Genomic DNA, 25,702 nt, shown 5'->3' with positions numbered 1-25,702 from the left:
GAAGCCAGGGACAGTGCTTAGGCCCTGAGTCCAAGGCCCAGGACTGGCCAAAAATAAATAAATAAATAAAATAAATAAAAAATAAATCTGTAGTATAATTAGAAAGAACAAAAGTACACTAATACAAAAAGCTTTCTTAGCAGCTATGTGGTTAGAAACCATAAAAAGAAAAAGATTTGCCTTTATGAAAATTTGAGTCTCTCCTATAAAGTAAAAGAGGTAAATAAAGTGTTGAGAAAAAATATATTTAAGCCAAATTTTTCAAAAATATTTGCAACAAAACCAGAAGTGGAGCTTGGCTCAAATGGTACAGTGCTATCCTTAGCCATTTTGCTCTGTGCCAGACCCTGAGATCAAGGCTGCCTCCTGGCACCAAAAAGAATGAAATAAAGAAAAAAGAAAGTCTGAGGCCCTAAAAGAAAATGTTACAATTTAAGTCCAGTCTAATCACTTGAGACTGACATTCCTAAAAGGGTCTATTTGCAGGATGGTCCTTTGCTTGGATTTGGAACATATGAATCTATGCTGTGTCAAGTCAGTCCCACTAAGTCACTCAACCTGGAGATGGATGGACACTTCTGGTTATTAGCATGAACTGAGATCCACAGCGGGGATTACAGAAAATGCTCCGTATCCCACCTGTATGTTGAGGAGGTCTCATTAACATTTAGCCTGGGCAAGTCTCAAACCATGAGTCTCCAGATTAGCTACAATTACAGGTGTGTACCACCATGTCCAGCTAAATATTTATTGAACTGATTCAAAGCCAATTTTCTCCGAACCACAAGTTCTGCAGATATCACTAACATACATCCAAAATTTATATGTCTTAGAGATAGGAGAGATAATAATAATCCAAAATTCATATCGACTGCCAAGTGAGCTCTATAAACGAATTTTATAGGTATTGAGATGAGGTATAGGCCAAAGAAAGATTGCAAGGGTTGAGAAAGTATTATTTTAATAACCATGTACAATTTTAAAATTACAATTTAATCATAGCTATCTCTTATGCATGCTTTTCCCCTTCCACATAGTAACACTGGCCCACAATGCATAAATCAAAGCACCCTATTAGGGAAGCCAACACTTACAGGGGTCAGAAAAAAGACAAAACCTAGCACTGGAGCACCCACAACTTCTCATGAAAATGTTGTGGGTAAACTGTAAACCACAAAGCCAGCATACTGAAGCCAACTGCGGTCTACTCAGATCCTGTCTTCTCTTCCTAATTAAGACCCTAATTTTGTTAAGTCAGCATAATCCTTGTATCTCATCAATCCCATTACCACCAAGGCAATGACCAGTTCACTGACAGACATGGGGGTCTCATTTTGTGCTTTTGAGACCAAAAGGAGATATTTTCTGGATGTTTTGGTGAAGTAAAAAGTCTTTCTCCCTGCTCCACTCCTCACAAGGAGACTGCTCCCGTGGATCCTGTAACCTTGACATTCACAGAACCTACATGTTACTCCCCAGTGGAGTCTGATTCACCCAAGTTATTTTGTTTACTCATTTGTTTGTAACTGCACCTTACACAATAGAGGCTTTCTTACACGTCTGACACTTTGGGGTTTCTACTTACATTTAGGGTTTTTTACTTTTTTGTTAAGTTGTTGTTTTGTTTTTTTATTTTGGGCAGTACTGGGATTTGAACTTAGGGCCTCACACTTTTAGGGAGGTATTCTATCACTAAAGCCATGTCCCCAGCCCTTGGTGCTTTTATTTTTTTAATAGAGTCACACACTCTCTTCTCAGGCTGGCTTCAATCACAACCCTCTTATCCATGCCTCTTGCATAGCTTGGATTGTAGAGGTGATCCACCACATCTAGCTTGTTTGCTGAAATGAAGATCTTGCTAACTTTTTCCCTCCTCTGGCATACAACTGTTAATTATTCCAATCTCGTTCTCCTGAATAATCTTCTGCTTCTAAAACTGCTTCTATCAGTTCTCCATGGTTTAGCCTCAACCACACCTCAATGTCCAGAAATTCCTGGACATTTTAGATACCACATTCTAAAATTTCAGGGGACTTTGCCAGGTAAGTAAGACTGGACAGTCCTCAGCTTTCACCACAAACTCAGATTCTACTTCCTCTGATTTTTCAGGTTCCCAGCTCTCATTACTATATACTTGTGTCCCTTTCATCCTTCAGCATTATGGCTCCTCAAAAAGGTCTTCACTAGAGTATGAATAAGATTGAAAGGAACTGAAATCATATATGCATGTCCAATTCATCATTATAATACTCTAAAATGTTTACGCTGGACATTAAACAAATAATGTCAAGACTTAAAAGAAAAGCTTAACTACAAATTAAAGGCTATTTTCATTTTACCTTTATTTCTCACCTCCCTCCAGCAAGTACTTGTTTACAGATGATCACTGTTTAGACAAGATTATAAATCACTACTTAAAAAGTCACTTTTGATTTTTTTTGGCCAGTCCTGGGCCTTGGACTCAGGGCCTGAGCACTGTCCCGGGCTTCTTTTTTGCTCAAGGCTAGCACTCTGCCACTTGAGCCACAGCGCCACTTCTGGCCTTTTCTGCATATGTGGTGCTGAGGAATGGAACCCAGGGCTTCATGTATTCGAGGCAAGCACTCTTGCCACCAGGCCATATTCCCAGGCCCTCACTTTTGAATTTTTATTTGCCAATTAAAAATTATGTTTAAAGGAAAGAAAACCCCTTCTGAAATAAAATAGAGTGAATCAGAAGAAACAAGTACCTGACATAAAATGTGAGGGTTAAACAAATATTCATGATGAGACATATTGTAAAACAACTATAATAGCATTAACTCACTCAATAATGCTGGCTATCTACCACATACCTACTAGGACAAGCACAGGGTGGGAGAATGAAAGGGTTTACATAAAAAATTTACCAGGGCTAGAGGTGTAGAGCACTTTCCTGGCTTACAAAAGGCCCTGGGTCCCACTCCTAGTGACCAACAAATTAAAAATCATGGAATAGCCAAAGATGTGCCTCAACTGCCTAGAGTCAGGATTTCACTTAACACTGGACTAAATGCTAAGTGTCATACAAAAGGGCAGCACAAGATCATCAGAGATGGACTGATCTGTGCCAGACTATAGTTATGATCACAGGACATTCATTTGTTATAACTCACAGGATCTGCACCAAATAGTGCTTTACTATAGGTACATTTTTTAAGGAATTTTTATTTTTTTAGTAAATTGGGAAAGCAGACATAATGACACGCAGTTGTAATCACATCAGGAGAAGGAGAAAGGAGGATATTAATGTCAAGGCCAGCCTGGGATACAAAGTAAAACCCTGTTACAACGGTTAAAAAAAAAAACTGAGTGGGAAAATTATTAACAAAATGACAGGGCTGGGAATGTAGCTTAGTGGTAGAGTGCTTGCCTACTGTGCACGAAGCCCTGGGTTCGATTCCTCAGCACCACAAAAACAGAAAAAGCCGGAAGTAGCACTGTAGCTCAAGAGGTAGAGTGCTAGCCTTGAACAAAAAAAAAAAAAAAAAAAAAAAGGAAGCTAGCGACAGTGCACAGGCCCTGAGTCCCAGCCTCAGGACTGGCAAAAACAAAATAAAATCACATACACACACACATATATGTACACCTGATGATGTTTTAATGACAGGCTATATACACAGTAGTTGACAGGCTATATACACAGTAGTCATTTGGGCATCTTGGATGAATGTGTGGCTCCATGATAGTCACACAACAAAATCATCTAAGAACTGATTTCTCAGCCTCTGTCACCAACACTGAGCAAGTTATGTACATATTAGGTAAGTAGCCATTCCATCACCTTTCTGAACAAGTCAGCCCTAACGTCATTAGATGCAACAGGCTAAAGTAGGCAAAAGGAGAAGAACTCACAATGGACCAGGGCAGGATGTAAATAACTGAGCAAGGGACATTCACATAAAAAGGCTACCAGCACTGGGAGTATCAGAGCATGACAGTGCATCCACAGGGTGGAAGGATTGTCTAGTATGAAGAGAAAAGCCTGTCATGGCAGTCAGAGATGGGCAAGGTGATGAGTGTGGCTTTAGGGTAAAAAGGAACACAATCTGGCACACAGCTTAAGAGGTGAAGTCCCAGCTGGGAAGACAATGGGTGAATTGGTGATTTCTTTGTACAAGCAAGGGAATGGAAGCTTCAATGGGAGGTATATACTTAGGGATAGATCACACAAGTAAATAAAGCACAATGGGAGCCATGCTTCCCACTAACCTTTAGGAAGTGAGAGTTGCAAATAGAAAAGGAACTCAAATAAACCCTGTTGTATTGAACTGGAATTAGAGATATTGATACGAATTTATGATATTTGGTAAATAATATAGAAAGAATTATCTATAGAAGTAAATATAGATATAAGTATACAAGTATATGTAAGAAGACAGAATAGTAGGCAGATTGCTAGATGGATGGATAGATGGATGGATGGATGGATGGATGGATGGATGGATGGATGGAGACAGCTTTGTCCAAAGACAGAGCTTGTGAGTAACACACAGGAGCAATGATGTGCATACTCAGAGCTCTTCCTATAAAATAACTTTCTCTTGGGCTGGGGATGTGGCCTAGTGGCAAGAGCGCTTGGGTTCGATTCCCCAGCACCACATATACAGAAAACGGCCAGAAGTGGCGCTGTGGCTCAAGTGGCAGAGTGCTAGCCTAGAGCAAAAAGAAGCCAGGGACGGTGCTCAGGCCCTGAGTCCAAGGCCCAGGACTGGCCACCAAAAAAATAAATAAATAAAATAAAATAACTTTCTCTACTCAAAGAAGCCAGGACTCTAAAAAAAAAAAAAAAAAAAAAAATGATGACTCTAAGGCTGGAGCAGGAAAGGTACAAACAAGCTAAACTGTCTTGTTACACCAGAAAGCAAGAAAGTGCTTGAGGAATCACAAAACATGTCAAAGGATACAGAGCCAATTTGGAAAGACTTTTTTCCACACCATAAGCTCACTGAGATAAAACTGTAACTTCATGAGAAAAGGACATCTACACAATTTTAAAACACCTCCCTATAAAATAACTTAATTATAAAAAGGAAGATGGGTGTCACTTGCTGATGCCCGTAATCCTAGCTACTCAGGAGACTGAGATCTGAGGTTCAAAGTTCAAAGCCAGCCACTGCAGGAAAGTCTGTGAGACTCTAAGCTCCAATTAGGAACCAAAAAATCTGGAAGTGGAACTGTAGCTCAAGTGGTAGAGTGCCAGCCTTGAGCAAAAAAAAGTTCAGGGACAGTACCCAAGCCCTGAGTTCAAGCCCCAGGACTGGCACCAAAATAATGTGTGTGTGTGTATATATATATATGCATGTATATATATATATATATGTATAGGTATACATGTATAGATACACACATACACACGTGAGATTCTCCACTTTACAGTAAAGAATCTAGAAGATACCAATTTAACAAGTGATGAAGTAGTATGAAATCACACCCAACTGAATGGGATGGGACCATATGAAAACAATATCACCTCCGCCATATTTTTCGCAAAGATGTTTTACCTAGATCTAATCAAAAGGAAACAAATCCAAGTTGAGGGTTACTGTCAATGCTATAAATATAAATAACCATCTGTGATCCTCAAGAATCACTCACAAAAGTCAGGGAGAATCTAAAGACCTGACCCAGAGGGAGTATTACTCTTGGAAATGCAATACATGGTTCTAACTGAATCCTTCTGCTATGCAAATATTAGAGTGACTGATGAAGCTCAAAGTGGTACATGATTTCAAAAGATTCAATGATACTCTTTCTACCTCATGAATTTCCTTATTTTAATACTGTATTATGCCTATTGCAGACAATACAAACACATTCACAAACATACACACACTTGGGATAATAGGGTATAGTGTAGGCAAATTATTTTCAAATGGCTCAAGAGAAATAATTGTACTTAAAATTATTCTGTAAGTTTGAGATACTTTCCATTTTTTTAATTCTTTTATATAAATGGAAAAAAATTAGATGAGCCAGGAATGATGGCATATACCCATTACAACAGAACTTGGAAAGCTGATGCAAAAGGATCACAAGTTCAAAACCAGCCTTAACTACAGAGGGTAGACCGATCCTACCTCAAAAAGTATTTTAAAATGATTCAAAAGACAGAAGCATATTTTTAATGTGCATGCCCTCCTAACTAGTTTAAAAATCATCTTTTTTTTTTTTTGCCAGTCCTGGGCCTTGGACTCAGGGCCTGAGCACCTTCCCTGGCTTCTTCCCACTCAAGGCTAGCACTCTGCCACCTGAGCCACAGCGCCCCTTCTGGCCGTTTTCCATTTATGTGGTGCTGGGGAATCGAACCGAGAGCTTCATGTGTAGGAGGCAAGCGCTCTTGCCACTAGGCCATATTCCCAGCCCCTTAAAAATCATCTTGATGAATGCTGTCAATAGTCATTAATAAATATTCAGCAAGAAGCTGATAAATCAAAACATCATACTTTTGTTTAATTCTGGACAAGCAGGATACACACAATTCTCGGGCTTGAGACATGGGGAAAAAATGGAAAATGATACTTAGCATTTCACAGACAAAGAAAACATGGACAAGAAGACTTAGGAATATATAAATCCTTTTACACAATGTTATTCTCGGTAAGTCAATAGTGCCAAAAACAGGCAAGGTAGAATAAAAACAGTTTAAGTGCTGAATTTGGTTGAAATTACCCCACAGGCAAGAAGCAAAAGAAACAATATAGTCACATCAATCACAGCCTCGAGCAATGGACTTCTGAAAACGCTGTCAGCTTAGCATGCATCAGAAAGTGATACACTGCAAAGGTATGCAACAAGAAGACAGAAACAAATTACACTAGACTTGAAAATAGTATTGTGGTTTAAACCATAAACTCTAGGAAAATCTATAAAGCACAGTCGAAGTTCTATGACATCATACTGATGTGTCAGGTTCACCACATACCTGAGGCATTTACTCTGCTTTCAAATGTTTCTTATGGGGTTGGGTCAGGGCAAGACAGTCATTGCCTCCTAGTCAGGGCTTCTCTAACTTTTTTTCTTTTTTAATATCAGCATGAACATCTGACTACTTTTCACACAGTATCTGAGTCAACATGAGGTATTAGGCACTCCTAGCACTCATATTTCACAACAGGATTTGTACTGAAACAAACAGTACAATTTGACTGCTTTTACAAAGCTCTCATAAAGTCTACTTAGCTTTGTTCTATTTCACAAGTGCAACAGGCTCTTTGTGTCAATAATTAAGAGAGGCAAATCAATTGAAAAATCAAGGGTCACTAAAAAAAGATCACTAAGTCAGGAGGAATTTCTTTGCAAACCAGGTATTGTACATATTGTCCCCCCAAAGACATAGCTCACAACCCAATGTCCCTTGAAAATACTTACACATCCAATGCTCAACCCCACCCCAATTTAATAAATATTGCTAGACTGGCTCTGTGATACAAGCAAGTGGAAATGCCAAAAATGATAACCAGATGAAGGATAGAGATTAGTCAGACAAACCTTTGCCTGTGTTTGGACTTTGGTGTCAGTTGTCACAGTATGCTAAAACAATGGCAGACAAAGCTGGCAATCACTCTTCACCACACCACATTGACAGACTCAGACATCTAACGCTTCCTAGTGTATACCATCATGACCCAAACCTGGTAGCTGCTCCTGCTCCGCATAAAGACTTCTAAAGTTAAAAGACCCTTACCTAGGCAAATAGATAAAGCAAAGAAGTCTGTCCCAGAAATTTTTGCAACTTTTCCTGTGATAATGTGCTTTGTAATTAATATAAGCAATAATACTTCACATTATGCAAGATTCCAAAATTGCATGAGTCTATGACCTTTTCCTTTGAGACCTTATAAATGAATGAAATCTTTTTCAAACAGATATCCAACAGTTCTTTAACATGCTACAATCATAGTTACCGAAGATACAAGAGATAGAGACTATCTTTAATGTAAATTCCTATACATGAAAAGTATGTTTAATTATAACAAGAAAAATGAGATACTTCTCATTAATCCTAAGAGCTTTACAAATTCACAGCATAGGTTCATCACTGTATCTCCTTTCCCTCTTTTATAGAGTGTATTTTAATCAAGATGCAACATATTCCAGCAACAGCACTACTGCTCCACAAGGCTTAAGTTTATTTTTCAAGTCACATGATTTTTACACAGAAAACCATTACCAGCTGCTAAGTAAAATATAACTTACTCAGATCTGGATTTTCCTTCCAAATCACACAGCATCCCCAAATTTCTCCCAACATTTCTTTCTAATCCTGATACTCAGGGAGTTTGAAGGAAAACAATGAACGCTACCCAAACAGCATTTCCAAACAACATTACATAGACCAGTGGTTGCCATCTAGCCTCCAAATACTCTGCAAAAAGAGGGTTCCAAAATCAAGTAAAGTCATTATAGGATAGCCTGCTATAATTTTAATGTTAATTTTTATCTAAAATAGTTTTCCCCACATATTTACCTACATAAACTACACACACATATACACACACACACACACACACACACACACTCTCCCCTGTTAATAGTCCATGGGTTTACAGAACACCTTTTGAAACTAGGGAGGAAACTAGATGAAAAAGCCCTATTCCAAAATAGAAGCAAGCAGTTCAAAGAGGAAGAATTAAAGGGCAGACAGTGGGACTGTGATGGGAGAGCCTAGTCTCCATGCCGCCTGTGCTCATGAAAGCCCAAGTCTTGCACTCCAGCGGTGGAGACACAGAACCACCAGAATGGGGAGGAGGACCTGCCACTGCCCACCAACTGATCTAAAGAGGTAGTCTCTGTAAAGAGGAAGTGTGCAGCAGTTGGTGAAGAAGAGCAGTCCTGAAGAAAAGGAAAATCCCTAGATCTGGAAAGGAGTTTTACATACAGTGCAGGAAAGGACACCCATTCATATGTCTGGAATAGCATATAGTTACGATATGCATCATTAAAACACTAAGGAAAGAATTTCTCACTGAGGAAGATACGGTCAAAAGCAGCTGAACAATTCATGCACTGTCTTCAATACTTAAACATGAACTCACTCACTGGCAGTCTATGAAAAAAAGGAATGGAATAATCTATAGAACTACCCAAGTTCCCAACCACATCTATCCCAGAGTTAATCTGCAGTGACAGGAAGATATAACCAGAAAACTACTACCATTATTTACAGGTCATATGGTTATCCCTCAACTTCAGCTGCTTTAGACACTTCTTTTAATCAATGGAAGTCAATACTCCATAGCTCAAGGTCAGAAAATGAAAATACCAGAGGCAATGAACCATCAAATAAAATATAAAACAGTGAAGTTAGTTCTATCCATTGTTCTAAGAAAAATACCCACTCATTCACAGATCAGGCACTCAGGAGTCATTCTCCTCTCTCCTACTTCATTCTTTTTCTCTCCCTCGCCCCTCCCCCTCTTTCCCTTCTCTCTCCTTTCCTTCTCCCCCTCTCCCCACTTTCCAAGTATCTGGCCTCTATCTATACTGCCTGCATTAAATTCCTCCTCTGTCCTAACCTGTCTTTCTGGGAAAAAAAAATCTATTCCTTCATTATCACTGTTAAATAGTAAATAATAGGTTCATCTACAATAATCAAACTTTTTATTTCAACATATTAATAGGAAATACAAGGTGCTGGTGGCTCATGCCTTTGATCCTAGCTACTCAGGAGGCTGAGATATGAAGCTCACAGTTCAAAGCCAGCCAAGGCAGAAAAGTCCGTGAGACTCTTATCTTCAATAAAAACTACTCAGAAAATGCTGGAAGTGGCGCTGTGGCTCAAGTGGTAGAGCTCTAGCCCTGAGCAAAAAGAAGCTCAAGCCCTAAGTTCAAGCTCCAGGAGCACAAAAGGGCGGGGGGGAGGGGGAGAAATACATAATAATACTATATATGATAAACTTGGTATTTTTTATTCTAGTATATTTAGGTTCTTTTTTTAATTCTGGATAGATTGTTGATATTGAAACCTATCATAACTAGTAGGGGAAAAAAAAGCAACAGAAAACACTGAGCTTCATATAAAGCTTACTGGCAATAAGGTACCAAAAGAGAAAAAGGGTTAGGAAAAAAAAAAACTGCCATAAAAAGTACTATATTCAATACTAATTTATGCACAAGTTCAATACTTTCATCTTAAAATAGAGTGGGCTTACTGGATAGCAGCAATCAAGCAAGTCCTACCTATGATTTATGGGACATTTCACACAATTTCCAACATATTATGAAATCATTTTCATAGTAAATTTCCATATGAAGTAACCATATTTCCAAAATTCCTAGTGTTAATCCTGACACTCTAGTCTCACTCACAAAGCAATATTCTTTTTTGGTTGTTTTGTCCATCTAGGGGCTTAAACTCTGGGCCTGGGCACTGTCCCTGAGGTCTTCAGCGCAAGACAAGTGCTTTACCACTTGAGTCACAGCGCCACTTCCGGTTCTCTGGTGCATAATTGGAGATAAGAGTCTCACGGACTTTCCTGTCCATGCTGGCTTTGAACTGCAAGCCTCTGCAATCCTCAGATCTCAGCCTCCTGAGTAGCTAGGATTACAGGCATGAGCCACTGGCACCCAGCAAGCAATACTCTTTGAAAAAAAAAAAAGTGATATTTTTAAAAACAATTTACTAACAAATACCTCCACTTGTTGCAGTAACCACTATCACCAGGTGACTACCTCTAAGCTAGACTTGGGGAACAGAAGGGGGAGTGTAGTAATAGCCTTTCAGCACTTGCTCAACATGTTTCTATCATGTGCCAGCATTGTTCTAGATAAAATAATGTTATTCATTCTTGAAATAGGACAATAAGTTACTAATATAAAGAAAACAAGCATGCATATATTAGGTATATATGCATATATACATTGTACATATAAGCTAGCGTACAAACTGTAATCATTTCAACAATTTAAGAAACAAAGAGACAAAAAGTCTTTCAAATATTCATGACCAGGCCTGTGGTCACTGTATATGATTTTAGTGCACCTGGATATTGTATATACGCTTATCTGAACTAGGGAAAGTAAAGAAAAACGAAGCAGAGTGTAAGAAATGTGGGCTGGGAATATGGCCTAGTAGTGGCAAGAGTGCTTGCCTCTTACACATGAAGCTCTCGGTTCGATTCCCCAGCACCACATATATGGAAAACGGCCAGAAGGGGCGCTGTGGCTCAGGTGGCAGAGTGCTAGCCTTGAGCAGGGAAGAAGCCAGGGACAGTGCTCAGGCCCTGAGTCCAAGGCCCAGGACTGGCAAAAAAAAAAAAAAAGACAAGAAATGTACTCACTACCTTATTATGTAACTGTACTCCCTCTCTACATCACCTTGTCAATAAAATTTAACTTAAGAAAAATAAAAAAATCTTTATGACTGTAACTACAAAACAGCATACATTATTAGAGGTGACTATGGTCTTAAACTGCTCCTTGCCTTAATCCCCACTTCTTCCCCTGCTCTATTAATTCCCCTGCTCTATTAATTCCCCTTCATCATAGCCATCAGCACCTAAAACAAGGATTGTGCTAAAGAAAAACACCACAGTTCACAGAACTGTCATTTTTTCTTATTGCCATAACACTGCTACCAACAAAACAATAGCTGTGGTAACATAAAACTGAAACTCACCCACATGTATAGAAATGTAACAGTGAAACCTCCATCTGTGTAATTAAAGCTAATAAAAAAAAGCGAAAATCCTAACTAGGAATAAAATAAAATTGGTGGAAATGAGTCAATACTGACTCCATTTTTTTTTTGAGTAACCTATCATCAACATTGATAAGGACCATCCAAATGGCACTTTCTTTAATATAAATGCCAAACACAAATAGTTACCTTGTAGTACAGAGTATGTACATTGATCTCTTATTATAATGATTGGGTCCTTTAAATATTTAATGACCCAATAGTTTTTAATTATTAAAATCAAACTAAAACTATCTACGGCAAATCTAAATTGTTAGTTTTTATTTATTTATTTGCCAGTCCTGGGGCTTGAACTCAGGGCCTGAGCACTGTCCCTGGCTTCTTTTTGCTCAAGGCTAGCACTCCGCCACTTGAGCCACAGCGCCACTTCTGGCTTTTTCTATATATGTGGTGCTGAGGAATTGAACCCAGGGCTTCATGTATGTGTAAGCACCACTACCACTAGGCCAAATTCCCAGCCCCTAAATTGTTAAATTTAATTCAACAACAATCTCTCTAAATTTCTACCAGCAACCAAAAAAATAAACCGAGAAATCTCCTTAAAGTTGTTCCTTTTCTGTTAGGTAATAAGAATATTATATAGAAATCAATTCATACATATATGGAAAAACAGCTGATACAGCTCAGTACTTAAATGAAAAAATACTCCCATTGCCATTCTTGACCTAAATTCGTCAGTAACTTAAGGACAGCCAATTCTACTTCTTTTTCACCTACATTTATTCATAGCTTTTCCATTCTGTCTGTGCGTGTGCGTGCACACAAATCCTAGTCCTGGGATTTGAACTCAGGGCCTGGACACTGTCCCTGAGCTTTTTTTGCTCAAGGATAAGTGCTCCACCACTTGAGTCACAGCTCCCCTTTTGGATTTTTTTTGTTGTTTTGGTGCATACCTGGAGAGAAGTCACAGACTTTCTGAAAGGCCAGGGCTAGCCCACAGTCCTCAGGTATCAGACTCCTGAGTAGCTCTGATTACAGGCAGGAGCCACCATCCTCTGGCTATCTTTTCCATTCTTAACTTCCTTTACTTGCTCTTCACTCAAACCTTTGTGGCTGATAACCCCCACATTCAAGACCCACATTCCAACTTAAACAAGCCTGAGAGGCTGGCAGGATAGCCCAATGACAGAGCCCGTGCAAGGACCTGATTGGAATTCCCCCAAAATATCTACAACTGAAAACCAGTAACAGTTTAAAAAAAAACTGTCCCGTTCTACACCATATAGCAGACTTCGAAGAACAGGTGAAAGGTGCTACTAAAAGTAACTTTCAATTGTGGTTAAGTTCCTGGTTTGAAATTACTTAAAATATATTAACAAAAATATAATTTGGCCCTATACTTGAGGGGGGGGGTTTTGGCTTAAGTAAATATATATGCAAACAAAGTGGGAGGTTTTCTACACATAAAAGAAACATGTAAGACAATATATTTAACAGAAAACATTAATAAAACACACCAAAATGTCATAGCACAAAACTATGTAAACTCCAATAACCAGAAAGCACCAGGGAATAAAGTGAATTTGTGAAAGATGGGATGTAAAACTATACATGCTTTTAAAAAATATTTTATACTATGCATAAAAAGATATTTATTCACAAAACCAGTACCACATTTTAAAAAAAAAAAGCTAAAAAGATCGTCCCATTTGCATTAAACTCTATGGCGTCATATTGTCAGCACTCTTCTAAATACTGGCAAGCTGGACAATTAAAAAACCATGATGTGTAAGCATTTCTTGAATCAGTAGTCGCGCTAAAAAAAAAACTGATTTTGAGTAAACTTGAAGTCCAAAGAAAATAAAAAATACAACCTTTGACTTCTACTTCCAGAAATAACGATTTACACTGAAACAAAGATGGGTATAAAAACGTACCAACAAAACAGAACCATTAACATTCCAACGGCGGCACAAAACAGCAGTTGGCCAAAATCCTTCCAAAGCTACTGACACGCGCAGAGGGCGGGGATGAGCCTCCGGGACGTCAGAGTTCACGTGCCCAGCAGAGGCTCCAGAACTTGGGCCAAGCCCTCGGGCTTGAAGGTCACATGGAGCCTCCGCAGGCTGGCATCCTTTCTCCAGCATGGCCAGAGGTCTTCCAGACCCCCTCTCCATTTACGAGACTGCAGAAACGCTCTAACCAATTAGGACTGAAATCCGACTCGGGGCCAAACGCGACTCTCCATGGGCCCCCAATCGGCCCCCGTCGACCACTGTCACCAAAGACGGTCAAGCGCTGTGCGTGTACCTGAGGAACCTACCTACTTCCTGGGGAGTCCACGTTGAGGGATTTCCCGAGCTGGTGCCCCCGGCCGCCCACCCTCCCGTCTCACCAACACCTCGGCATCTCCTCCCCGGCCCGGGGACGCCCGGAGCAGCCGGCGAGGCGAGGCGGGCACCCGCGAGCGCCTTCCCGTCCGCGGGCTGCCTTTCGGCCAGGCTCGGGGCCAACCTTCAGCCACGAGCCCTGCCCGCCCGCCCGCCCGCCCGCCCGCCCGCCCGCCCAGGGTTTACCTCCCTGCAGCCCTAAAACCACAAAGTTCTTCGTGCTAAGTTCCAAGATGGGTTAGGCCTTCCACCCAGGCCACCACCGAGAGGCTTCGGGTTTACTCCCGGGAAGGCTCGTGATGATTATGATGATTCTGATGGAGAAGAGGAGGAGGAGGGAGAGAGGAAGGGAGCGGCGGGGGGCCCCGGGGGCGGCGGCGGCGCGCTGCGGGACGGCTCACCCCATTCCAGGTACTCGAGGATGTTCTTCTCCCGCCGCAGCGGGGAGTTGCTGCACTCGTCGTAGAGGCAGATGAGGACGTCCAGCAGGGTCTCCACGCTGAAGCACTGCCCGCTGCTCCGCGCCGGCCCGTCCAGGATGAACTGCTCCAGCTGCCGCAGGCGCACCTCCCCGGACATGGCGGCTCCGCGGGCGGCGCCGGGGCTGCGCTCCCCTCGCGGCGCCGGGGAGCCCGCGGGGGCCTCGACGGCGGCGTCCCGGGGCCGGGCGGCACGCGCCGCGGACGCCACCGTCCCAGGGGGACGCGCGAGTCGCACAACGGTCGGAGGCGCGGCGGGCCGGGGCGGGCGGCTCGCCCGTCATTCAAAACGCGGCTCGTGCAGCGGAGCCCCGACGCGAGAGCGGCGGCATCACTCGGGAGAGCGTCCCGGCGGCGGCGGCGGCGGCGGCGGCGGCCCCGGGCAGGGCGGAGGGCGCCGGGCTCGCGCGGCCTGCGCCGCGTCCTCGGCGGGCTGGGCGCTCAGCGCCGCGGGCCGCGGCCGCGCGGGGCCCTCGTCATCGCCCGCGGCCTCGTCCTCGGCGTCTCGGGCCTGGCCCCGCGGCGCGGCCGGGCTGGCGGCCGGGCGGCTACGCGGCCGCGCGAGCCCGCTTCATGCCGAGGCCGCGCCGCCGCGCCCGGCGCCGAGCCGGTTCCCCGCCCGCCCTGCGGCCGGCGGGCCTGGGCCAGGGGCTGCGGTGCGGGGCGGGGGGCGGGGGGCGGATTCAGAGGCGGCGGGCGGCGCGCGCGGAGCCTCGGGCCCCCTTCTCACACCCTCGGGCCGCGGGCATCGTTCCGGACCCGGCGGGAGGCGGCGGAGCGGGAGGAGGAGTCGCGGCGGCCGCCGAGGAGCGCGCAGGAGAGCCGAGGCTGCCGCAGCCCGGCGCCGGCCACGCCCTCCCCGCCGGCCCCGCCCTCGCGCGCGAGGCCGCGCGCCGCGCGCCAAGATGGCGGCCCCGCGCGCGCGCACGCACGCACGCACGCGCCGCCTCCGCACGCCCCCTCTGTCAGAGCCTGGGCCGCCGGCCGCCGGGAGAAGCGGGTGAGGGAGTGGGGAACGGGGGGGGGGGGGGGGGGCGCGGCTCGCCCGCCGCGACCGGGCCGCCGCAGCGCGGGGGAGGGGCTGGGACGCCGGAGGAGCCGGAGGGCGGCGCGCCGCACACCGCGCCCCGCGCCGGGCCTCGCGCCCCGAGGCTCCACCGGGCCGCGGGGCGGGGCCTCCCGTCCCCCGGGGCCGCCACCTGCCCCGCACGTGCGCCGGGGCCCCGGAAGCACCCGCCTTCGGGCCTCCGACGGCCCCGAGCAGGCGGGCCGGGTCCGCCGCCCCCCCCGCCGGGCCCGCGCCCCGGCCCCCGCCCTCCAGGTCACACGCGTGTGCCCGCCGCCCCACGGCGAGGACTCTCCGTGCACCCCGTGCGCCCCGCGCCGGGCGAGGCCGAGTGAGGCGAGGGCCGCCCCGGGGCGCCCCCGACCTCGGCGGCGGGGACGGCAGGCCCGCTGGGAAGCTCCCGTCCGTGCCCAGTAACAGAAAAGAGCCACCCGCGCAGCGAGGAAACCTCGCCCCACGACGGCATTTCCGTGGGCGCTTCTCACCTCGTCCCGTAGGAGAGAGCAGCTTGCTCTCTGCCGTTGCTGACAGGCGACCACCGTCTTCCCAGAGTCTTGAACAGAGTTTCTAATAGTGACGCCAGCACCTTTTAACCTTTCCTTTGACCTTGAGATGGCGTAGGAAGAAGGAGCTGACCCTTAGGTTTTCAGTTACGGAGCGCTTGCGTCATTTCAAATCCCCCCAACCTTAGAGCCATCAATAAAATGTCAAACAGGGAGCCTAACACGCCATCGGTAAACGCAGTGTGTAAGGTGCAGGTATTTGGGGGGTGGGGGGGAGGATGTCTCGGGATGAAACCAACTCAAGGTCACAGGCTTGCTAGGTAAACCCTCTGCCACTGAGTTCTATCCCCAGCCTCAGACACGGTTTTCAAAGAAAGAGTCCAACTACCAGTTCTCTCTGCCCATTCTATTAACACTTGGGTACCACCCACAGTCCGAGGAATTGAAGGTGGGAAGTAACCCCCCCCCCGTTCTATATTATTTCAGAGAGTACAGGAAAGGATTTATTTTTATTTTTAAAGAGAAAAGCACAAAGAGAAGGAAGAAGGTTGAACCCAGTCAATTTTGCTTGAATAACTAAAGCACTCGGAGGCTTAATGATTAACTAGACACTAAACACATTGTGGGGGTGTTATTTTAAATGTTCCGGTTGAAGTGTGAACACGCTTGTTAATGAAACTGGTCTGAAGCCAAAGAAAAGCGCAGCCCAATGACCATACAGAGCTCCTGGTGCTCCCACAAACGGGAGCGCCACAGGCTGCCTGACAGGGTACCCTTTGGGAAAGCAGCCTGCGGAAGGTCTTTTGTCAAATCCCACGGTGGGGGGGGGGGGGCGGTCCTGGAGATTCAGTGCCTTACAGCAAACACCAAATTTGTTTGAAATGATCCCAGGAAGTTTTACAGAGATGCTGGGAAGTGATCTTACAGAAAAGAAAATTGACAGAAGATGAGAAGACATGATATTAGAGTAAGCCAAGATGGAAGACATTAAGCCTCGCCCCCCTACAAGCTCTTTTCACCATTTTGCTACTCGGTGTTAAAAGCAGGAGTCTTCATCCACCAATTAGTAACAACCAGCCCCATTCTTACTTTGCTATACCTTTCTCCAAAATGAGTATAGCTTCAGTGATAGAGAACAAGGCCAAAAGCAGGGTGAGTTTCATGGAACGGCTCAGGTACAGTCAGCCTTCCTACCTGAAGATCTCACATCTACACTCAACCAACAACCATAGATCAAAGATATTTGGAAGGAAACTGCATCAATACTGAATACATGTAGTCTTGCTTTTTATTATCCGCTAAAGAATTCAGTATAACAACTATTTGCATAACAGTGACACTGTTAGATATCTTATTTAATTAGTGGTTTACAAGTACCAGATGGTATATATAGGTTATATGCAAGTGGAACCCCATTTTGCAGAAAGGACTTGAGCATCCTGAAATTGACTTTGGGGATAGAAAGAAGGGAGGTCCTGGAACCAGTAGCCAGCAAATCACCAAAAGCAACTGCAGATTGGCATTGAGGAGGACATTATACAACATCTCCTTTTCCAACTACCCCTGCAGATTCATTACCCTCTGAGGACATATCAATAGCAAATGCTAGCCCTCACTTCTTTTCAGGCTCATGAGTGTAGAGTGTTAAAAAAAAAAAAAGGTTTACAATATGAAAAAAGGCTTTCTAATTGGCATCTGCTTACTTTTTAGAACACGTGATGTGTAAACTCTGTCCTGAGTCATTTTAACATACTGATTTGGTCAGTGATCATAACCATATAAGGCAGGAAAATGATCAGCTTTTCTGTTTTGTTGGGGGGGGGGGGCAGGCTGGTGGTACTGGGACTTGAACTCAGGGTCTGGGCATTGTCCATTAGATTTGACCTCTCAAGGCTGGCACTATACCACTTTTACCACAGCTCTACTTCCTGCTTGTTGCTGGTTAACTGGAGATGTTCCTGCCTGTGCTGTCTGATCCTCAGATCTCAGCCTCCTGAGTAGCCAGGATTACAGGTGTGAGCCATTGAAGCCCAGCTAAACTGTCATCTCTTTGTTACAAATGTTGAAGGCAGGTGAGGCTTAGGTAACTTCTGAAGAATAGTACAGCTAGTAAGAAACACAGGAGCTGGGAGTTGACTTTGTGTCTTATTGTGGTTCAAGGTATTGAAATGTGCCTAGTGGTGAAAACTATTAGGCAAGTAAGGTCTGAACAATCTATAGATTACTGGAAACCCATTCTACTTGTTGTAACAGGATTAGGATACAGTTGCTGATCCATGTATTTGGACATTTGAAATTGACAGCAGGGCAAAAGAAAACACATCACGTCAAGATTTAGCAAGGAAAGTAGAAATCATTTATGTGTTTAAAATAGATGTCTGCTTTTGAAGTGCCATGCAAAATACCTGAGAGGACGACTTAAAAGATGGAATGAATTTTTCTGGCTAATAATCTCAGAGCTTTTTGTCCCCATAGGTGTGAACATAACATCATGGCAACAAGATGAACATATAGCAGAGAAAAAGAATGTAGGAAGGGGCCAGACACGCTATAGCCCATGAAGACTTACCTTCCCCGACCTCTACCCAGGCTCTACCTCCTACCTCTGCCACCAGATGACAAATCCAACCAGGAATCCACCCAGTGATAAGATCAGAGTCCTCAGGATGCAGTCACTCTCCAAAGGCCCATCAACTGCAGGAAAGCCCCAACACTTGAATTTCATATGAATTTGGATTTCATATTCAAACCTTAGCACCAGAGGAAGCCAAGTTCTGGCACATGGTTTCACAGATGATGGATGAGTCCAGAAGACATAAAGAAGTCAGGTGATGGGCTGGGATATGGCCTAATGGCAAGAGTGCTTGCCCTGTAAACATGAAGCTCTGGGTTCAATTCCCCAGCACCACATATATAAAAAACGGCCAGAAGTGGCGCTGTGGCTCAAGTGGCAGAGTGCTAGCCTTGAGCAAAAAGAAGCCAGGGACAGTGCTCAGGCCCTGAGTCCAAGCCCCAGGACTGGCAAAAAAAAAAAAAAAAGATGTCAGGTGAGCCAGAGTTTGGCAGCAGCAGGAGCTTACTACCTCCCTGGGCTGGAGCCCAGCAGAGATGCCAGGGTTACTGGGAGGCTCCTGTAGGCACAGAAAAGGGAAAACTGCTAAGCACAGATTTCCGCACTATGTGAAGCTAACATGTAGCTGTAGAAGAAAGACTGCATGAGTTTTCCCCTGGATACGATTTTGTGAATCTAGTGAGCCTATCATACTATTTGGTTCTTGTAAATTCTTAAGGGAAAAAGGAGGAAAAGAGCAAATTAAATTCAAATGGAAGGATAAAAACTACTCCTAGGTTACAGTCAAACCATTTAAAAGTCCTCGCAAAGGATTGTTTCATCAGTGTGTGTGTGTGTGTGTGTGTGTGTTTTCAGGCCTGCACACACTGGACAAACTATGTTAAGCGCCTGACCTGCCACTGAGCTACGTGCTCATCAATTCTTAAATCAGTTTTTGAAAATATTGAACTGTATTAACAATACATACGTATTCACATATGTAAACACCTGCCTGTTGTACAAGCACTCCTTATCTATAGCCTGCTCTGCTCTGTAGCCACCTCTTTGGAATGCTTTGGAAGCCACCTCCCAGAAGGTAAAGGGAAGAACAGATGTGCTCTGCAGGCGCTTTTTGGCTATAACTCTCAGTGCTTCCTCACCAGTGAGAGGGACTAATGAAACTCAGTCATATGGCGGAGCCAGCGATGGGCTTTCAGAGCAGATGTGACCTCTGACTGACCCAGAGGAGAGATGCAGAGTCAGCATTGACTCCCCAAATGACGGAAGGCACTGTCAGCAATGCGCCTGACAATAAGAAAGGTAACAATAATGATCATGAAACACACCAGGACAAAGCCCAGAACAGGAGCCTGCCATCCATCATTCATGGGAATAAGAGGGATGAAAATCCAAGAAAATTTACTCCAAGAACTTATGAAGGGTACTGCTCAAATAAGAAAAATCGTGGCATTATAAAGAACATGGAAATCCAGGCACAGGGCAAAAACATTGTAAAAGACTAAATAATAAAACATGGAGCCTCAGTGCAACCACATCTTCAGACACCACCATGACATGGCAGAACAAAAACTAAAGAATAATAGGAAAGAATGACATTTTATGAGAAAATGCACTATTTTTCTTTGCTGTCACAGCGAAGAGGACAGTAAAGAGGAGTGTGCGCAAGCATGGCCATGTGGAATCAGTGGCATCACCGCTAGGGTGCCGCTTCTCCCGGGAGGCAGTTAAGGTTGTCCGGTGGGTGCCAGGGCCGCAGATGATGGTGGTCTTTGCTAAAAGAGGTGGGAAGGGGACGTGTGGAAGGAACATAGAAGTTCCAGGTCCTACCAAGAAGGGACAGACTTCAGTTTCAGCAGGGAATTAGAACAGAAGCCAAAAAGCTAGATACAAAGCCTAACACACAGGGTACCATGGTAGAACAGGAGCCAGCTGGAAGCTGTCCGAGGCTTCTGGGGACTGTTGCTAGCCCTGAGGTGGAAGAGAAAGGGTCTTGTTGCGGATCTCGTTACCTGTTGGTCAGAGGTCTGAGTGTCACATTCAAGCCAAGATGGCCCTTGCCATGTCCTGTGTGGAGCGGGGCCTGTCCGTCACTGCTGGCATCTGGCTGGGCACAGAGCAGGCATGAACAATGTCACTTTCCTAAAACCACGTCCCTCGCTGCCCCATCCGGAAGCCAGCTCAGTCCGCCGCCTGGCCATTGCTCAGGGGAAGGGTGGGTCTGGGCGCATCTTCCCCTGGCTGGATACAATCTACAGCTTCCAAGTTGACCTGTCCACTAATATGTTGATCCTAACTACTTTAAGTGTTGGAGTCAAAATTTAAATAAAGATTTGCCTTTGAATTGGCTGCTATGGTGATCTTCAGAGTGGAACTTCGGAAGGTTAAATAATAAAACATTATAGTAGAGCTCTAAACCATGGTTCAAACGCAAATACGCTTTTAAAAGAGAGCGAGCGAGGAGCACTGATGGCAAAACTATTCCCGCCATCGCACATTGCTACAGCTGTCCCCCGCCCCGTTCCGCACTCCTGCCTGAACTCAGCGAACGGAGGTGGATGCCAAACTCTGCTAGATGCTTCCTGCCCTCTGATAAAGCCTGAGAATGCACGCCATTCTCTGTCTCATAGACTGCCCTGCTTTCTCCCCCCCCACCCCGTGTCTCCCCCGCTCTCTCTGTTTCTCTCTCACCCTCAATCAGTCTGTGAATATCTCCTTCTGTAGCAATTTCTCTGTACTTGTACCTCTTTTCGTTCTTTCTCTTTGTAACATTTTCCTATCTTTTTCATTCTCCTCAAACCCTGGCTTCCTTTAACTTATCGTAATGCTGAGCAGAAATTTGATTTTAGAACCAGTCAAAATGCATCCGATTTGGGACAGAGCGCCAAGTTGCCCTTAGGAACACAGTCGTGCAGGTTCAGGCTCCTGACGACGGTACTGGAGAGCAAGGCCGCAGCGCGAGGAGGAGAGGCATGAGAGGAGCTCGAGTGGGCACTTTTCACAAGGACCCGAGGAGCGGCTGTCGAGGCAGTCACATAGTGGGACTGAGCACTGTCACCTCACGTTTCTGATGGCCACTGCCCCTCTAGGCAGACTGATGCCCTTCAGTTGTGGGAAACGGTGTAGAAAGTGTGCGGCAGAGCTGGAGCTCTGGCCCAGCATGCCTGGTAACAAAACCTGTGGCGACAGAACAAAGAAGTAGCTCCCAGCCTCCCAGCTCTATCCCAGGACAAAGGCAAGTCGCCAAAGGGGACGCCGGGTCTCGGTGCACACCCTCAACTCCACGCTGCGCGGGAGGCTCTTCACGGTTTCCTCGCGTGCACGTGCCGTCCAATAAAGGACCGCCGGGTGCGTGAACTGGAGTCAAAGGCACAAACACCAGAAGTTTCTGAACTGGAAAAATCACTACGCAGTTTAGGAGTCACAGCCCCCCCCCACACGAAACATCCCCAGAGACCATCCTAACCTGGCTCCATCCTTATATAACAGTTCAAGGCCTTAAGAGCCCACATAGAAGTCCCAAACATTCTTGCAGATACACTACTCTTACTTAAACCTCATTTATCACTAAGATTAACATTTTAAAAATAAAAATCATGAGGTCCTAAAAAAAATATCATGAGGACGAAAATATGTACATGACTTTGTGAAATTTAGTATCCTGAACGTCACTTGTCTTATTTCAGAAAATCCTGAGACCGATGGGCAGCTACACAAGGCGATCATCTGGAAGCTTGCCGATCGCCAGCTACACCCGATACCTTTTTATCACTGCTCCCTTTACAGATGCTCTTTCCAAGGTTTCCCTCCTCTCTTCTTCCCTGCTTCCTCCACTTTCTCTCTGTGTGTTTCTCCTTCTTTCCTTCTTTCTTTCTGGTGCTGGCCTTCATGTAAGCACTCTACCACTGAGCCATACTCCCAGCCCTCAAAACATTTAAGAACTCATATTTCTCACCGAGCACTGGTGGCTCACACCTGTAATCCTAGCTACTCCGGAGGCTGAGATCTGAGGATTGCAGTTCAAAGCCAACCCAGGCAGGAAAGCCCATGAGACTCTTATCTCCAGTTAACCACCAGAAATATGGTGGCTCAAATGGTAGAGTGGTAGCCTTGAGCTGAAAAGCTGACAGATAGCACCCAGGCCTAGAGTTCAAGCCCCATGACTGACAAAAACAAAAACAAAAGAACATTTCAGGCATCTGTGTGAACATGATAATAATAGTAAATTCTAGTTCTCTACATTATTACATAGTTTACAATGTCATTTGATCATTTTTCTTCTAACATTCTTATTTCTTTAAAGATACTGAGGCTATTCTTGCTTTAAGTTACATATTTACTAAGATATTCCCCTTGTGTGATTTTTTTATAGATAGATGTATATGGAGAGACACACACATACATACCATTATATATTACATATTTTGTATATATACTTATATGTTTATGTGTGTATGCACATATATATATATATGTGGAGTTTTCAACTCTCTAGAAGAGGTTTGCTTCTACTAGGTCCCAGTGGAGAAGGACCATTGTCCCTGTTTTACTGAATAAAACTAAAACTCAGAAGTGTAAGGAAGAGGGCATGTCTCAAGTGGCAGAGAGCTTGCCTACTGAGCATGAGGCCCAGTGTTCAATTCTGAATGCCAACAAAAACAAAAAAACCAGCAAGTTTCAAAGAAATGCTAAGGAAACAGAAGTATTAATTACTTTGTTCTGATCATGGTATTCATGTGTTGAAATATCACACTGTACCCCATATTCATGATTATTACCTGTGAGTCAAATACTTTAAAAATAAATGAATGGCCAGGTACCAGTGGCTCATGCCTGTAACCGTAGCTACTAAGGAGGCTGAGGATTGCAGTTCAAAGCGAGCCCCAGCAGGAAAGTCCTTGAGACTCTGATCTTCAATAAACTACCAGAAAGCCACAAGGAAAGCTGTGGTTCAAGGAGTAGAGCCCTAGCCTTTAGCAAAAAAGCTCAGATGCCAAACATCGGCCCTGAGTTCAAGCCCCAGGACCAGCACACAAACAAAACAAAACAAACAGCACTCCTAGCTGGAGACCAACCTTTCCATACACGAGCCTTTGGGGATACTTCATGTCTAAACTGTACTATGTGACGAAGGCAAAGGGTCTCATGAGCTCAAGCCAAAGTACAAGACCTCTAAATTCAGGCTGGAATTGTCATACACAACCTCTTCTTCCACAATATTATTATTTTTTTCCAGTCCTGGTCCTTGGACTCAGGGCCTGAGCACTGCCCCTGGCTTCGTTTTGCTCAAGGTTACCACTCTCCCTCTTGAGCCACAGCGCCACTTCTGGCTTTTTCTATATATGTGGTGCTGGGGAATCGAACCCAGGGCTTCATGTATGCAAGGCAAGCGCTCTACCACTAGGCCATATTGCCAGCCCTTCTTCTATACTATTTTGACCAAAGCAAATTCAAAATCTAGCCTAGATTCAAAAGTGGGATAATAAACTTGGTGTCTGAATGGAAGATATTTTAACATAAAGGATCTGATAAAGGAAAGACTGGACAATTTTGAGTTGTTTTCCAAATTAGCATGTATACCACAAAAAATTGTACTTAGGGAATACTAAGCAGAACATAGAAGCATAAAAAGGCCAAACCTGGTGGTGCACACCTGTAATCCCAGTACTCAGGTGGCTGAGAGAAGGTCATGAATTCAAGCTGAGCTACATATTCTGTCTCCAGATAAGCAAGCAAAAAATTTTCCCAAAACATATAGAGATGATCATGAAAATGTTCAAAGGACTGCTAATGGTAGGATATGATTAACCAACTTCGAAGGATGGAAACAGAAAACAATAAGGCCAAATTAGTGCACCCTGACTGGCCAGGATATGATGAAATTGGCTAGGAAGGAAGTGGTAAAAATCAAGGATGATATTGGCAAGGAAGGCAGGAATACTCAAATTCTATCTTTGTCCATGAGTTACTCAAGAGAAGGGCATTCCAAAAGGCACAAGGTAACATGTCATCAGCTGGTGCTTTGCCCCACCTTCCAGCAAAGAACACAAGTTAAAACCGAAGAGCCTCAAACCAACTAGGTCAAAAGGCCTGTGCTTTTCCACTGAAAGCCTCTACTTCAGTTTCCTGTTGTTTACTCCTCTACCTAGAGGTTCTGAAGCAAAAGATCCAAAGGAGAGATAACCAGAGAAATGATTTCTTCCAAAGGTTAAGCCTGTCTACCTCAGATCACAGCAGAAAGAGAATACATAAGGAAATAAAAAGAGAGGAAGAGGTCGGGGTTTTTATACCAGCTGCTTAATCCTTGGCCGAAGGACCAAAAAAGTCTGTTTAATGTAATTCCATTTTACCCACAATCCAATGCCAACACCCCAGACACAGTCTGGTGACTCTCCCTCTGCCCCTGAAAGTCCCTGCCCCTTCTCCTAGCCTTGTTTATCATGCACAAATGCTAGGCTTTATTGAAACACAATTAGTAAGTGGACTTATTTTTAGCCATGAAAAAATAGTATATCCATTTGGAATAGCCATGCATAGCATACGTTAAGATACAAAAAAAAAGTCTTGGTTATATCATAGATTAACAAGGATATTGGCCTTCCAAATTAATGTCAACATACAATAAATTTCCAGTCATTGAAAATGCTTAGTTTGTGAAACCAGTTTTGGGGATTTTGTTTTACTTTATTGCTTCTAAGTGCTGGGGATCAAACCCAGGGTCTCATACATGCTAGGTTAGTGCGCTACCGTTGAGCTATACCTCCACCTGCAATTAGTTTACTTTGATAAGTCTCTGGCTTCATATTTGATTCAATTTCTCTTCTAAAATCATACTTTTATTTTTTCTCTGTGCATTTCTGAACGTTTGGTATCCATTTTTTATTATGATTTATTTAATGACTTTTTGTTTATGGTACCAAGGAATTGAACCTAGGGCCTCATACATGCTAGGCAAGCACTCTACCACTAAGCTACATTCCCAGCCCCCTCTGTACATTTTTAGGATATTTCTGCTGAGTAGAGATGTCATATCCAG

General features: G+C 44.4%; 1 protein-coding gene across 1 annotated transcript in view; it reads right to left on the bottom strand.

Annotated features, from left to right (window-relative positions):
- The window catches only part of Cdc42bpa (CDC42 binding protein kinase alpha), a 172,787-nt gene extending 158,129 nt beyond the window's left edge, over window positions 1-14,658 (bottom strand). Inside the window, 1 exon segment of the mRNA XM_048357522.1 lies at window positions 14,451-14,658. Within this exon segment, the coding sequence (XP_048213479.1) occupies window positions 14,451-14,628 (178 nt within the window). The 5' untranslated portion in view covers window positions 14,629-14,658.
- Between the last annotated feature and the right edge of the window lie 11,044 nt (window positions 14,659-25,702).

The sequence above is a fragment of the Perognathus longimembris genome, chromosome 11 (assembly GCF_023159225.1).
Source record: "Perognathus longimembris pacificus isolate PPM17 chromosome 11, ASM2315922v1, whole genome shotgun sequence".
Classification (NCBI taxonomy): Eukaryota; Metazoa; Chordata; class Mammalia; order Rodentia; family Heteromyidae; genus Perognathus; species Perognathus longimembris.
This window is presented reverse-complemented; position numbering and strand designations above follow the sequence as displayed.